This window comes from Oncorhynchus clarkii, chromosome 9 (genome assembly GCF_045791955.1).
Source record: "Oncorhynchus clarkii lewisi isolate Uvic-CL-2024 chromosome 9, UVic_Ocla_1.0, whole genome shotgun sequence".
Lineage (NCBI taxonomy): Eukaryota > Metazoa > Chordata > Actinopteri > Salmoniformes > Salmonidae > Oncorhynchus > Oncorhynchus clarkii.
The window spans coordinates 19,685,025-19,701,993 of record NC_092155.1 but is presented as its reverse complement, the minus strand read 5'-3'; the positions used below and the strand labels follow the sequence as shown (position 1 = coordinate 19,701,993).

The 16,969-nt window shown below is 47.1% G+C and overlaps 1 protein-coding gene across 1 annotated transcript in view; it reads right to left on the bottom strand.

Annotated features, from left to right (window-relative positions):
- LOC139416045 (fibroblast growth factor 11-like) overlaps positions 1-12,647 on the bottom strand; it is a 117,004-nt gene extending 104,357 nt beyond the window's left edge. Inside the window, exon 1 of the mRNA XM_071164287.1 lies at positions 11,975-12,647. Within this exon, the coding sequence (XP_071020388.1) occupies positions 11,975-12,167 (193 nt within the window). The 5' untranslated portion in view covers positions 12,168-12,647. The remainder of the gene's footprint in view (positions 1-11,974) is intronic.
- Between the last annotated feature and the right edge of the window lie 4,322 nt (positions 12,648-16,969).

Genomic DNA, 16,969 nt, shown 5'->3' with positions numbered 1-16,969 from the left:
ATAAGTAGGAACGGTTATGGGTAAGTACGTATACTGTATATTGTATGACCACGCACACACATGCAGGAAGGAACACGTGGAGCACTCAGATACACCGACACACTAAAACAAATAGACCCATATCACCACAGCACCAATATAAACAAAACAGCGTACACCAACTAGAAGATCACACATTGCAATACCACACGTTTGAACTGTCACCATATTTGATACAGGCATTAACATTACATAGTTAACCTCACTCTCCATCCTGTCCTCTCTGTCGCTCTCTCCATCCCTCTCTCCATCCAGTCCTCTCTGTCCCTCTCTCCATCCCTCTCTCCATCCAGTCCTCTCCATCCCTCTCTCCATCCAGTCCTCTCTGTCCCTCTCTCCATCCCTCTCTCCGTACCTCTCTTCATCCAGTCCTCTCCATCCCTCTCTCCATACCTCTCTCCATCCAGTCCTCTCCATACCTCTCTCCATCCAGTCCTCTCCATACCTCTCTCCATCCAGTCCTCTCTGTCCCTCTCTCCATCCAGTCCTCTCCATACCTCTCTCCATCCAGTCCTCTCTGTCCCTCTCTCCATCCAGTCCTCTCCATACCGCTCTCCATCCAGTCCTCTCCATACCTCTCTCCATCCAGTCCTCTCTGTCCCTCTCTCCATCCAGTCCTCTCCATACCTCTCTCCATCCAGTCCTCTCTGTCCCTCTCTCCATCCTGTCCTCTCCATACCTCTCTCCATCCAGTCCTCTCTGTCCCTCTCTCCATCCAGTCCTCTCTGTCCCTCTCTCCATCCAGTCCTCTCCATACCTCTCTCCATCCAGTCCTCTCTGTCCCTCTCTCCATCCAGTCCTCCCTGTCCCTCTCTCCATCCCTCTCTCCATCCAGTCCTCTTTCCACCCCTCTCTCCATCCAGTCCTCTCTGTCCCTCTCTCCATACCTCTCTCCATCCCAGTCCTTTCCCTGTCCCTCTCTCCATCCAGTCCTCCCTGTCCCTCTCTCCATCCCTCTCTCCATCCAGTCCTCTCTTCATCCAGTCCTCTCTGTCCCTCTCTCCATACCTCTCTCCATCTCAGTCCTCTCTGTCCCTCTCTCCATACCTCTCTCCATCCAGTCCTCTCCGTCCCTCTCTCTGTCCATACCTCTCTCCATCCAGTCCTCTCTGTCCCTCTCTCCATCCCTCTCTCCATCCCAGTCCTTTCTCTGTCCCTCTCTCCATCCCTCTCTCCATCTCAGTCCTCTCCGTCCCTCTCTCTGTCCATACCTCTCTCCATCCCTCTCTCCATCCCTCTCTCCATCCCAGTCCTTTCCCTGTCCCTCTCTCCATCCCTCTCTCCATACCTCTCTCCATCCCAGTCCTTTTCCTGTCCCTCTCTCCATCCCTCTCTCCATCCCGCTCTCCATCCCTCTCTCCATCCCTCTCTCCATCTCAGTCCTCTCTGTCCCTCAATCCATACCTCTCTCCATCCAGTCCTCTACGTCCCTCTCTCTGTCCATACCTCTCCATCCAGTCCTCTCTGTCCCTCTCTCCATACCTCTCTCCATCTCAGTCCTCTCTTTCCCTCTCTCCATACCTCTCTCCATCCAGTCCTCTCCGTCCCTCTCTCTGTCCATAACCTCTCTCCATCCAGTCCTCTCTGTCCCTCTCTCCATCCCTCTCTCCATCCCTCTCTCCATCCTAGTCCTTTCTCTGTCCCTCTCTCCATACCTCTCTCCATCCCTCTCTCCATCCCTCCCTCCATCCCTCTCTCCATCCCAGTCCTTTCCAGGTCCCTCTCTCCATCCCTCTCTCCATCCCTCTCTCCATCCCAGTCCTTTCCCTGTCCCTCTCTCCATCCCTCTTTCCATACCTCTCTCCATCCCTCTCTCCATCCCTCTCTCCATCCTGTCCTCTCTGTCCCTCTCTCCATCCCTCTCTCCATCCAGTCCTCTCTGTCCCTCTCTCCATCCCTCTCTCCATCCAGTCCTCTCCATCCCTCTCTCCATCCAGTCCTCTCTGTCCCTCTCTCCATCCCTCTCTCCGTACCTCTCTTCATCCAGTCCTCTCCATCCCTCTCTCCATACCTCTCTCCATCCAGTCCTCTCCATACCTCTCTCCATCCAGTCCTCTCTGTCCCTCTCTCCATCCAGTCCTCTCCATACCTCTCTCCATCCAGTCCTCTCTGTCCCTCTCTCCATCCAGTCCTCTCCATACCGCTCTCCATCCAGTCCTCTCCATACCTCTCTCCATCCAGTCCTCTCTGTCCCTCTCTCCATCCAGTCCTCTCCATACCTCTCTCCATCCAGTCCTCTCTGTCCCTCTCTCCATCCTGTCCTCTCCATACCTCTCTCCATCCAGTCCTCTCTGTCCCTCTCTCCATCCAGTCCTCTCCATACCTCTCTCCATCCAGTCCTCTCTGTCCCTCTCTCCATCCAGTCCTCCCTGTCCCTCTCTCCATCCCTCTCTCCATCCAGTCCTCTTTCCACCCCTCTCTCCATCCAGTCCTCTCTGTCCCTCTCTCCATACCTCTCTCCATCCCAGTCCTTTCCCTGTCCCTCTCTCCATCCAGTCCTCCCTGTCCCTCTCTCCATCCCTCTCTCAATCCAGTCCTCTCTTCATCCAGTCCTCTCTGTCCCTCTCTCCATACCTCTCTCCATCTCAGTCCTCTCTGTCCCTCTCTCCATACCTCTCTCCATCCAGTCCTCTCCGTCCCTCTCTCTGTCCATACCTCTCTCCATCCTGTCCTCTCTGTCCCTCTCTCCATCCCTCTCTCCATCCCAGTCCTTTCTCTGTCCCTCTCTCCATACCTCTCTCCATCCCTCTCTCCATCTCAGTCCTCTCCGTCCCTCTCTCTGTCCATACCTCTCTCCATCCCTCTCTCCATCCCTCTCTCCATCCCAGTCCTTTCCCTGTCCCTCTCCATCCCTCTCTCCATACCTCTCTCCATCCCAGTCCTTTTCCTGTCCCTCTCTCCATCCCGCTCTCCATCCCTCTCTCCATCCCTCTCTCCATCCCTCTCTCCATCTCAGTCCTCTCTGTCCCTCAATCCATACCTCTCTCCATCCAGTCCTCTACGTCCCTCTCTCTGTCCATACCTCTCCATCCAGTCCTCTCTGTCCCTCTCTCCATACCTCTCTCCATCTCAGTCCTCTCTTTCCCTCTCTCCATACCTCTCTCCATCCAGTCCTCTCCGTCCCTCTCTCTGTCCATAACCTCTCTCCATCCAGTCCTCTCTGTCCCTCTCTCCATCCCTCTCTCCATCCCTTTCTCCATCCTAGTCCTTTCTCTGTCCCTCTCTCCATACCTCTCTCCATCCCTCTCTCCATCCCTCTCTCCATCCCAGTCCTTTCCCTGTCCCTCTCTCCATCCCTCTCTCCATCCCTCTCTCCATCCCAGTCCTTTTCCTGTCCCTCTCTCCATCCCTCTCTCCATCCCTCTTTCCATACCTCTCTCCATCCCTCTCTCCATCCCAGTCCTTTCCCTGTCCCTCTCTCCATCCCTCTCTCCATCCCTCTTTCCATACCTCTCTCCATCCCTCTCTCCATCCCTCTCTCCATCCCAGTACTTTCCCTGTCCCTCTCTCCATCCCTCTCTCCATACCTCTCTCCATCCCAGTCCTTTCCCTCTCTCCATCCCTCTCTTCATACCTCTCTCAATACCTCTCTCCATCCCAGTCCTTTTCCTGTCCCTCTCTCCATCCCTCTTTCCATACCTCTCTCCATCCCTCTCTCCATCCCAGTACTTTCCCTGTCCCTCTCTCCATCCCTCTCTCCATACCTCTCTCCATCCCAGTCCTTTCCCTGTCCCTCTCTCCATCACTCTCTCCATCCCTCTCTCCATACCTCTCTCAATACCTCTCTCCATCCCAGTCCTTTTCCTGTCCCTCTCTCCATCCCTCTTTCCATACCTCTCTCCATCCCGCTCTCCATCCCAGTACTTTCCCTGTCCCTCTCTCCATCCCTCTCTCCATACCTCTCTCCATCCCAGTCCTTTTCCTGTCCCTCTCTCCATCCCTCTCTCCATCCCGCTCTCCATCCCTCTCTCCATCCAAGTCCTTTCCCTGTCCCTCTCTCCATCCCTTGTTCCATCCCTCTCTCCATCCCTCTCTCCATCCCAGTACTTTCCCTGTCCCTCTCTCCATCCCTCTCTCCATACCTCTCTCCATCCCAGTCCTTTCCCTGTCCCTCTCTCCATCCCTTTTTCCATCCCTCTCTCCATCCAGTCCTCTCCATCCCTCTCTCCATCCCTCTCTCCATCCCAGTCCTTTCCCTATCCCTCTCACCATCCCTTTTTCCATCCCTCTCTCATCCAGTCCTCTCCATCCCTCTCTCCATCCCAGTCCTTTCCCTGTCCCTTTCTCATCCCTCTCTCCATCCCGCTCTCCATTCCTCTCTCCATTCCTCTCTCCATCCCAGTCCTTTCCCTGTCCCTCTCTCCATCCCTCTCTCCCTCCCTCTCTCCATCCCAGTCCTTTCCCTGTCCCTCTTTCCATCCCTCTCTCCATCCAGTCCTCTCTGACCCTCTCTCCATCCCTCTCTCCATCCCAGTCCTTTCCCTGTCCCTTTCTCATCCCTCTCTCCATCCCTCTTTCCATCCCTCTTTCCATCCCTCTCTCCATCCAGTCCTCTTTGACCCTCTTTTCATCCCTCTCTCCATCCAGTCCTCTCTGACCCTCTCTCCATCCCTCTCTCCATCCCAGTCCTTTCCCTGTCCCTCTCTCCATCCCAGTCCTCTCCCTGTCCCTCTCTCCATGCCTCTTTCCATCCCACTCCTCTCTCTGTCCCCTCTGCTGATCTATAATTAAGCTAAACTCTTGTGGAAGCTTGTTGCATGCTGGGTAGAGCCAAAGCAAAACCAACCAGATGCCCCTTTGAGGGTGAGCTACGAACAGGAGAGGTCAGGAAAATTCTGTGGGGTCACTGGTGATGAGTGATCAATGATGTCCTCCAACCACCTACACCACACACACACAGAGGCAGGAACACACACACAGCCAATGGGATGCACAGACACAAACACACAGCCAGAGGCAAACACACTGTAAATGAGGTTACTGTGAATTTGACAGTAGCTTACAGGCAGCTTGGTGGCATGTGAAATTCTGTATTTCATATTACAGTATATATATATAAAAAATAAAAAAATAAAAAATAAATATATATATATATAAATACGGTAACAAGGCAAGTACTGTGTATTGACACACAGTACAATACTGTAAAATGTACTGTATTATATTGTAAAAAAGTAAAGCTACTGTTATCAGAATGAATGGATTTCACAGTATTTTACTGTAATTACAAGTGATTAGTGCAAGCAGGTTGGCTCCTACAGCAGGTAAAGTGTTTACACATTACAGTGCATTTATGAATATTTGGTGTTTTATATAATTTGCACATAACAAAGGCCTTAACAAAGACTTCCAAACCCACAGTGACCACAGGGCAAGACAGACCAAAAGGACATGGCAAAATGCTCAACCGTTTATGGTTGAAAACTTGCTGCCTCTCCAATCTGTCCACTATACAAACTGATGGGGCACTATAATCACATAGGAGTTAAGTTGGTACAGCATTCTTATTCATGGGGGCAACAGATATAGCCTCTCACAAGGAACACCTCAAAATATGTCAATGCAACAGAAACAACAATACCTTACACCCACTACGGTCAAAAGGTTTTTGGCGATCCAAAGATACGATACTGTATTCTTCAAAAAAAAAAAAATGATTTCACCTTTACTTAACCAGGTAGGCTAGTTGAGAACCATTTCTCTTTTACAACTGCAACCTGGCCAAGATAAAGCAAAGCAGTGCGACAGAAACAACAACAGAGTTATACATGGAATAAACAAGGGTACAGTCAATAACACAATAGAAACAAAATAAAGTCTATATACAGTGTGTGCAAATGGCTTGAGGAGGTAAGGCAATAAATAGGCCATTGTAGCATAGTAATTACAATTTAGCAGATTAACACTGGAGTGATAGATGAGCAGGTGATGATGAGCAGATGATGGTGTGCAAGTACTGATACTGGTGTGCAAAAGAGCAGCAAAGTAAATAAAAACAATGTGAGGATGAGGTTGGTAGATTGAGTGGGCTATTTACAGAAGGACTATGTACAGCTGCAGCGATCGGTTAGCTGCTCAGATAGCTGATGTTTAAAGTTAGTGAGGGAAATGTAAGTCTCCATCTTCAGCAATTTTTGCAATTCGTTCCAGTCACTGGCAGCAGAGAACTGGAAGGAAAGGCGGCCAAAGGAGGTGTTGGCTTTGGGGATGACCAGTGGGATATACCTGCTGGAGCGCGTGCTACGGGTGGGTGTTGTTATCTTGACCAGTGAACTGAGATAAGGTGGGGCTTTACCTAGCAAAGACTTATTGATGACCTGGAGCCAGTGAGTCTGGCAACAAATATGTAGCGAGGGCCAGCCGACTAGAGCATACAGGTCGCAGTGGTGGGTGGTATAAGGCGCTTTGGTAACAAAATGGATGGCACTGTGATAGACTGCATCCAATTTGCTGAGTAGAGTATTGGAAGCTATTTTGTTGATGACGTCGCCGAAGTCGAGGATCGGTAGGATAGTCAGTTTTACTAGGGTAATTTTGGCGGCGTGGGTGAAGGAGGCTTTGTTGTGAAATAGAAAGCCGATTCTAGATTTCATTTTGGATTGGAGATGTTTGATATAAGTCTGGAAGGAGAGTTTACAGTCTAGCCAGACACCTAGATATTTGTAGTTGTCCACGTATTCTAGGTCAGAACCATCCAGAGTAGTGATGCTAGTTGGGCGGGCTGGTGCGGGCAGCGAACGGTTGAAAAGCATGCATTTGGTTTTGCTAGCGTTTAAGGGCAGTTGGAGGCCACAGAAGGAGTGTTGTATGGCATTGAAGCTTGTTTGGAGGTTAGTTAACACAGTGTCTAAAGAAGGGCCAGAAGTATACAGTATGGTGTCATGTGCGTAGAGGTGGATCAGGGAATCACCCGCAGCAAGAGCGACATCATTGATATGTACAGAGAAAATAGTCGGCCCGAGAATTTAACCCTGTGGTACCCCCATAGACTGCCAGAGGTCCGGACAACAGGCCCTCCGATTTGACACACTGAACTCTTTCTGAGAAGTAGTTGGTGAACCAGGCGAGGCAGTCATTTGAGAAACCAAGGCTGTTGAGTCTGCCGATAAGAATACGACGATTGAGAGACGAAAGCCTTGGCCAGGTCGATGAATACGGCTGCACAGTACTGTCTTTTATCGATGGCGGTTATGATATCGTTTAGGACCTTGAGCGTTTCCGTGACCAACTCGGAAACCGGATTGCACAGCGGAAAAGGTACGGTGGTATTGGAAATGGTCAGTGATCTGTTTATTAACTTGACTTTCAAAGACTTTAGAAATTCAGTGGGTGGAATTACAGTACCATTCGAAATACAGCAGTTCTTTCCCCACCTGCAACATTTTCCCACAATGCTCCATAATTTACAGTATGCTGCAGTAAAATTGTTGATAATACCCAAAATTACCATATCAATTACAGTTTCTGTTACTGTGCACACACAGGCAGAGGCACCAGAGACGGAAAAACACACACTCAGGAACACCTACAAACTCACGGCCATGGGTCACCGATTCTCCCTCGCTCTCCCTCTCTCTTTTTTTGCTGACAGGCAATATTCCCACAATGACAGGGGCAAGCTATGTCTAATCCATACTAATACGTAGTGAATGCCGGAATCGTGGAGAAGCCATAGAAAGCAAAAAGGGCTTGTATTACCATAATAAAACAATCAGACTGTAGCGACCGCTGGTGCAACCCATTAGAAAAGGAATGGCCGGCCATTAGGATCTGGGCTGATATCTATGTTCACCGGGGCATGTGTACATGCGTGAGTGCGGGTGCCATATTTTCCACCGGTAATTACAGTGCAGTGCATGGCGGCCGCGGCGGCAGATGCTGTGTTCAGGAGTAAGGTTTCCACCGTGATCACCCTGACGAACTTGATAATACATATAGCAGGTCGACCAGCGGAATGACGACCGCAGCAGCTACTACACACGCCCAGTTAGACCAATGGCTACTGGGGTTTGGAGAGGGGAGTGGTGACTTGGTATTAGGTTTCATATAATATTCACGTATGACTTACAAACCTGCCGCGTCCATGTTTTGCGTATGCGTGGTGCCGGGAATCGCGGCCACTCATCCAGCCGTAGCAAGCACCATGCTCTACCAACGGAGCTACGTTTATAGATGTAGAACGTTTACACCGTGTTTATAGAACGTCGACACACCGTTCATAGACCGTTCACTTCACTCAACAGTCCATCCATAATAGAGAGAAACCTCTGGAAGCATCTAACGAAGTCAGCTTTCAATTCTTCAATTCTGAGTGAGTCTTCACACAACATGCCGGAAATCATACTTTGAAATAAATGACTAAATAGAACCTGGTATACAGAGAGAGAAAAGGCTAATATAAACTGGGTAGTTCGAGCCCTGAGTGCTGATTGGCTGACAGCTGTGGTAAATCTGACTGTATACCACGGGTATGACAAAACATGTATTTTTACTGCTCTAATTACATTGGTAACCAGTTTATAATAGCAATAAGGCACCTCGGGGGTTTGTGATATGGGTCATTCTTGGGCTGCGCTAATATTAGATTATTTTTTTTTTACTAGAATAACTGAACACCCCACAACATTAAGTACATATTAAAACCGTCAAGAAAACATATTTTCTGACCTCAGGCATTAAAGCCCTTTTATTACTATGCTTGTGACAGGTTTTTTTGGTTCAAAATGGCCTCTGCTCTTCATGTGGTGAAGGACAGGAGAACACATGATGTGCATGAATGAATAGATTGTATATTTTTATGGGTTAAAGTATTATTTTGATAAGTACTAGTTTTCCATCTTTATTTCATGTAACAGGGTTGAGTTGGTCAGCTCGACGATCCCCACCTGACTTTAAAAAATAACAAAATACCGATATAAAAGAATGTGATTACTTGCCTGTTTCTGTACCATGCAGTTGAAAATTGTTGAATGATGTTATATAATTACATTACAGAATTCTTAGTGCCAGTTAAAAAACATGATTTAAAAAAATTATAATACATTTATTTCAATTCATTATACTGGACATTTCAATTTATATTCAAAATCTTTTAACATTTCATTTTGGTGAGCCAATACTTGAAATATAATATAAAAATATTACAAGAATGACCCACACATGGCCAATATACCACGGCTAAAGGCTGTGTCCTGGCACGCGTTGCGTCGTGCGTAAGAACAGCCCTTAGCTGTGGTAAATTGGCCGTATACCACACCTCCCCGGGCATTGTTGCTTAAATATACTCTCAAAGGTGACCGTATAGTCCGAAATGATTTCAATATTTTGACACACGGCACATACACTGACTACTCCAAATAACTAGTTCCAAATGTCAAGAGCACAGAGATACGTGTGAATATAAACACAATAGCAGGATGTCCCATAAATAACATTGTTCTACATGAAGAACAGTTTGTCTTATAACCAGCTCACTGTCTCACACTAGCTCATAGAAATACTGTTGCCACCATTAAACTTCATTTTGGTCCATTTACTTATGAGATCATAAAACCGCAGGCCCCTCAAAGCAGTCTGGGAATATGCCTCCTCAAGTCTAGTTTCATTCCACTAACCAGAAGTGTATTGTGATAGATTTAGTCTGACCGGTTTAATGTGTCACTGGGTTAGTTATGTAAAACACACACACAGGGTTTTAAATAACACATGCGAACACACACACACACACACACACACACACACACACACACACACACACACACACACACACACACACACACACACCAGTTGCCCCGTAAATGAGGGTATTGATGTTTTTACACAGTGCTAAATCACAATGACACGCCAAGTTCTTTCTATCGCCGCAAATGACCAGGACCTGTCTGCTGGTCGGTCCGCTGTGCTGACATGTAACACAATAATCACACCCATTACAGACAGAGAAGGGGGCAGTCGTGTGGTTCATTCTGTATGGTAGGACTATTGTTTAAAGTTATAATAGGGGAAAGGATGTAGCAGATGTGGAACATTTTGTTAGAGAAAACAAAATCGACTTTTATTGTATTGTCAGTATTGAGTAGATAGAATTATTTTTATTTTTTAACACAACCAGTACGTACAAATCCTAACTCTCCCTCGTTTCCATTTAGGTGATAATGCAACGGATATTCAGGCCATTCGCCTGAATACAACGGGGCTTATGCTAACTGCACCACTGGGTCACCTCTGCTTTCCACAGTCAACACACGCTCAACGTATATGTCTGCTCGGTAACAAGAAGATAAAGACGCTTTGAGCTTCTTGACAATCATGTAAACTGTCAATATGGATTGGTGGGGTCATGTATGGTGGGTACAGACTGTATATGATGAAATAAACCATAATAATAATACCTTCACAACTCTCAGGAGTATTAAGTAGCAAGTAAAAGAAAGAGAGTAATAGACAAGTATATACTCACATAAATGAAAGTGAAAATACAGTACCAGTATAAAGTTTGGACACGTCTACTTATTCAAGGGTTTTTCTTTATTTTTACTATTTTATACATTGTCGAATAATGGTGACGACGTCACAACTATGAATAACACATTTGGAATCAGGTAGTAACCAAAAAAAGTGTTCAACAAATCCAAATATATTTTAGATTTGAGATTCTTCATAGTAGCCACCCTTTGCCTTGATGACAGCTTTGCCCACTCTTGGCATTCTCTCAACCAGCTTCACCTGGAATGCTTTTCCAACAGTCTTGAAGGAGTTCCCACATATGCTGATCGCTTGTTGGCTGCTTTTTCTTCACTCTGCGGTCCGACTCATCCCAAACCATCTCAATTTGGTTGCGGTCGGTGACTGTGGAGGCCAGGTCATCTGATGCAGCACTCCATCACTCTCCCTCTTGGTAAAATAGCCCTTACACAGCCTGGAGGTGTGTGGGTCATTGTCACCAGCAAAGCACACCCACATCATCACGCAACTTCCATGCTTCACAGTGGGAACCACACATGGATTTCATCCTATCACCTACTCTGCGTCTCACAAAGACACGGCGGTAGGAACCAAAAATCTAAAAATTGGACTCATCAGACCAAAGGACAGATTTCCACTGGTCTAATGTCCATTGCTAGTGTTTCTTGGAGCAAGCAAGTCTCTTCTTCTTATTGGTGTCCTTTAGTAGTGTTTTCTCTGCAGCAATTTGACCTTGAAGGCCTGATTCATGCAGTCTCCTCTGAACAGTTGATGTTAAGATATGTCTCTTACTTGAACTCCGTGAAGCATCGATTTGGTCTGCAATTTCTGAGGCTGGTAACTCTAATGAGCTTATTCTCTGCAGAAGAGGTAACTCTGGGTCTTCCTTTCCTGTGGAGGTCCTCATGAGAGCCAGTTTCATCATAGCAATTTATGTTTTTTTCGACTGCACTTGAAGAAACTTTCAAAACTCTTGAAATGTTCCATATTGACTGACCTTCATGCTTAAAGTAATGATAATCTCTTTGCTTATTTGAGCTGTTCTTGCTATAATATGGACTTTACCAAATAGGGCTATCTTCTGTATACCAGCCCTACCTTGTCACAACACATAGGCTCAAACGCATTAAGCAGGAAAGAAAATCCACAAATTAACAAGGCACACCTGTTAATTGAAATGCATTTCAGTTGACTACCTCATCAAGCTGGTTGAGAAAATGCCACGAGTGTGCAAAGCTGTCATCAAGGCAAAGGGTGGCTACTTTGAACAATCTTAAACATTGAAATATATTTGGATTTGTTTAACACTTTTTTGGTTCCTATATGATTCAAATGTGTGTTATGTGTTATTTCATAGTTTTGATGTCTTCACTATTATTCGACAATGTAGAAAATAGTAAAAAATAAAGAAAAACTCTTGAGTGAGTAGGTGTGTCCAAACTTTTGACTGGTACTGTATATATTGACTCACCCGGTTTTTTTTCTAACTTTCGCCCTCGATTGCCACATAGTCGGACTTTTGATATGAGTAATAATATTTGTTTCTGGCACAGGGACTTGTTGGCCTTGGGGCACGGCTTCCTCTTGTTGGCCACCTGCCGGTTTGCCTGGGGGTCCTTCACCTCCCGCCGCTGGCGGATCAATGAGCTGGCGAGAGCCGCCATATTGCCGCCCGCTCCTGTTCTTCACCCGGTTGTGGTCGGGGGGAACCGTGGGCCGCCCCCCTGCCCTTTCACCCAGGGCGACGGCGCACCGCCGGAGGAGATTACCCAGAATCCTTGAGAAAACTTTCCTAGATTGACATAGAAATGTCAATATGTTATGTCAACAATATCTGGAGGAATATAGTAGCAGAGTGGGGGTCACTAGGGGATTCTTGCTGGTGAATGGAGGGAGGAGACCACCACGGCAGAGAGAGTGGTGGAGTCCTTGTCAAAGGCTCACCCAAAGTTGTGGGATGTTGACTAGTTGAGGTTTGGTTCGATGCAATGTGTTGTTCCAGTCACTGGTGGTTTAGCTGTTGTTCTCCTTTAGGCTGTTGCCTGCTATTGCACTTGTTGTTGTTTACGTTGTTGTCACTGTCCCTCCGTCACCATGGCAGCAGGAAAATATAAAACTCATGGTGTCATTTTCAGGTACACAGTAATCAGTGGGTGAGAAGAGCCACTACACCAGTGTCCCCCTGTGTGCGTCCCAGGTTGGGTGCTTCGTCCTGGGCCACAGGCCCTCCCCACGCCCCCCCCCCCCTCTCCCTGCAGCTCCAGCTAACTTTGACACAGCTCCTTCAGGACAGGAAATAATTTTCCTGACGACCGAATCATATCAAAACAGAGATAAGTCTCAAAGTCCTTATAGCCTCCAGTCCTGCTGCTCACACACACGCTTCAATTCAGTCAGTTGATCGTTGAAATAAAGTGATCGTAGAAATAAGAACAAACCAAAAAAACTATAAATGACACAACCTTTCAGACATCCACAATGCAGCTCCTCCTTTCTTCACCTGATCCTTCACATCCCTCCATCAAAAAAGAGAAAAAACTAAAATTACAAGAGAAAAAGAAAGAATTCAAAACGGGACCGTCCGACCTGAGATATCGGCTCTGAAAAAAAAGAGGAATGAGGATGACGGGTGGACGGACGGATGGACAGACGGAGAGCTGGATTGTTCCTTCCTTTCAAGCTCTCCTGGCATAACCCCCTTTTCACCTACCCCCCGAGAGAGAGGGGAAAGACAGAGAGAGAGCGAGAGAGAGAGAGAGCGAAAGAGAGAGAGAGAGAGAGAGAGAGGGGAAAGACAGAGAGAGAGAGAGAAAAACAGAGAGAAACATTTTTTAATCCCAGCAGTTCCCACAAACAGAGGTGACATTCATGAATGAGGAAGCAAGAGAGAGACTTAGGGAAAGGGAACTCATGCAGTGTGCCTGCCTAGCCTCCCCTCGGATCTCCAACTCCAACATCACCACGGTTGAGTATCCTTCACACAAATGAGGAGAGGGGCAGCGAGGCATGAATGAATGAATGGAGGGATGAAGGGAGGGAGGTGACAGGTAGCTGCTGTCTCTTACTGTGCAGTGGCTGTAGCCGTGGATCATCGGCGGGGGGCTGGTCGGTAGGTGACAGTGGTCCGGTGCCTTAGAGTCCCCCTGTCCTCTCTCCTCTCTCTTTCACTGCTGCTTCAAAAGGCACCCGCCTGGATGCCTTCCCTACTCCCTCTGTGTGTGAGAGAAAGAGAGAATGTGTGTGTGTCTCTTGATCTCCCGATCAAAGCAACTCTCAGTTTCATTGCGTGCGTGCGTGTGTGCACACGTGTGGAGAGACAGTGTGTGTGTGTGACTCTCTCTCTCATCCCTTGCTCACAGTGCATTACAGAGCCAGCAGTGGCAACATGCTTTACATTCTCTCTCTCTCTCTCTCTCTCTCTCTCTCTCTCTCTCTCTCTCTCTCTCTCTCTCTCTCTCTCTCTCTCTCTCTCTCTCTCTCTCTCTCTCTCTCTCTCTCTCTCTCTCTCTCTCTCTCTCTCTCTCTCTCTCTCTCTCTCTCTCTCTGCGATCCCTCCTTCTCTGTCTATCATTCAAAATCCCTCCTTCCCTCCTCCTTCCTCGTCTCACATTCCTCCATTCCTCTCCTCCCCTCTCTCCCCATCGCTCCTCTCGCTCGGTACAGCGGTATAGCCCAGCCCCACCCTCTCTATGATGTTGGCTTAAAGAGACAAACAGAGAGTAGATGTCAGTGGCTGTAGTCTCCCTCTATACTGCTCAATATGACAAGGACATAGGGATAGACAGACAAACAGAGAGACGCACTGAATCAGACAGGATAACGTCTCTTAGATGTCACTTATACAACGTCATAGACAGACGTACATTCAGTATGCAGATGAATAATCAAACTGAATATACACTATCTGTCTCTCTCTTTCACTTTCTCTTCAACAAATATAAGCATTTTATAGAATGTTTGAACATTTTTGTGCCCTTTTCAACTTTTTTAGTATATGATAATTTCTGTCTTTCATAGTCCAAAACAAGCCCTAGGCATTAGCATCAACTCTGTTATTCTACAAACTCCATTATTAGTAAGTAGTCGTGCTATGGACTATTCAACGCTGGTCTGAGCAATCGGAATCCACGTTTCAAGATTGTTTTGATAACGCGGACTAGGATATGTTCCAGGTAGCCTCAGAAGATAATGTTGTCGAATACGCTGATTCGGTGAGTGAGTTTATAAAGAAGAGTATAGGAGCTGTTGTACCCACTTTGACTACTAAAACCTACCCTAACCAGAAACAGTGGATAATGGCAGCATTCGAGAAAAACTGAAAGCGCGTACCACCGCATTTAACCATGGCAAGGTGACTGGGAATATGGCAGAATACAAACAGAGTAGTCATTCCCTCCGCAAGGCAATCAAACAAGCAAAACGTAGGTATAGAGACAAAGTGGAGTTGCAATTCAAAGGCTCAGACATGAGACGTATATGGCAGGGTCTACAGACAATCACGGACCACAAAAGGAAAATCAGCCACATCGCGGACGTCTTTCTTCCAGACAAACTAAACACCTTCTTTAACCGCTTTGAGGATAATACAGTGCGCCACCGATGCGGCCCGCTACCAAGGACTGTGGGCTCTCCTTCTCCATGGCCGATGTGAGTAAGACATTTAAAACGTGTTAACCCTCGCAAGGCTGCCGGCCCAGACGACATCATGAAGTGTTTTGAGAGACTAGTCAAGGACCATATCACCTCCACCTTACCTGTCACCCTAGACCCACTTCAATTTGCTTACCGCCCCAATAGGGCCACAGACGATGCAATTGCCATCACACTGCACACTGCCCTGTCCCATCTGGACAAGAGGAATACCTACGTAAGAATGCTGTTCATTGACTATAGCTCAGCACACCATAGTACCCTCCAAACTCATCATTAAGCTCGGGGCCCTGGATCTGAACCCCGCCCTGTGCAACTGGGTCCTATACTTCCTGACAGGCCATCCCCAGGTGGTGAAGGTAGGAAACAACATCTCCACTTCGCTGATCCTCAGCACTGGGGCCCCACAAGGGTGCGTGCTCAGCCCCCTGCTGTACTCCCTGTTCAACCATGACTGCGTGGCCATGCACACCTCCAACTCAATCATCAAGTTCGCAGATGACACCACAGTAGTAGGCTTGATTACCAACAATGACGAGACAACCACAGAGTGGAGGTGAGGGCGTCAGGAAAACAACCTCTCACTCAATGTCAACAAAACAAAGGAGATGATCATGGACTTCAGGAAACAGCAGAGGGAGCACCCCCATATCCACATTGACGGGACGGCAGTGGAGAAGGTGGAAAGTTTTAAGTTCCTCGGGATGCATATCACTGACAAACTGAAATGGTCCAACCACACAGACAGTGTGGTGAAGAAGATGCAACAGCGTCTCTTCAACCTCAGGAGGCTGAAGAAATTTGACTTGTCACCTGAAACCCTCACAAACTTTTACAGATGCACAATTGAGAGCATCCTGTTGGGATCACCGCCTGGTACAGCAACTGCATTGCACCACCCTCTGGGCTGTCCAGAGAGTGGTGCGGTCTGCACAACATATCACCGGGGGCAAACTACCTGCGCTCCAGGACACCTACAGCACCTGATGTCACAGGAAGGCCAAAAAGATCATCAAGGACAACAACCACCCGAGCCACTACCTGTTCACCCCGCTACCATCAAGAAAGCGAGATCAGTACAGGTGCATCAAAGCTGGGACCTAGAAACTGAAAAACAGCTTATATCGCAAGGACATCGGACTGTTAAACAGCCTCCTAGCACAGAGAGGTTGCTGCCTATATACAGACTTGAAATCATAGCCCACTTTAATAAATGGAACACTAGTCACTTTAATAATGCCACTTTAGTAATGTTACATATCTTGCATTACTCATCAGATATGTTTATACTATCTATTGCATGTTAGCCTATGCCGCTCTGACATTGCTCATCCATATATTTATATTTATATATTCTAATTTCATTCCTTTACTTAGATGTATGTGTATCAGGTATTTGTTGTGGAATTGTTAGATATTACTTGATAGATATTGCTGCACTGCCGGAAATAGAAGCACAAGCATTTCAAACTGAAACTTTTTCACCTTGGTCACATGATTTTGACGACAAACTCTCTCTGGTGTTATGTCTCCAAATCAAATTCAGCTCTTCTGTGTGTTGTTACATAGTAATAGCAATTTCACAGTGCCTATATTATAAAGATATAAACCCTGGATTGGATCCCCCAGAGATGTGTGAAAGGAATGGAGTCCTTCTCACCTGCTGGGTTTTCTCTTTTACTTTACAACACCGACAGGGTTCCCTCTCTCCCTCCTTTTTACTCTCGAGTTAGCTTAGCTCTCCTTACACCACAGCGCTTCAGCCAAGCACCGTGGCTCCATCTCCATTATGGGGAAAGCTCCATCGGATCAGAAG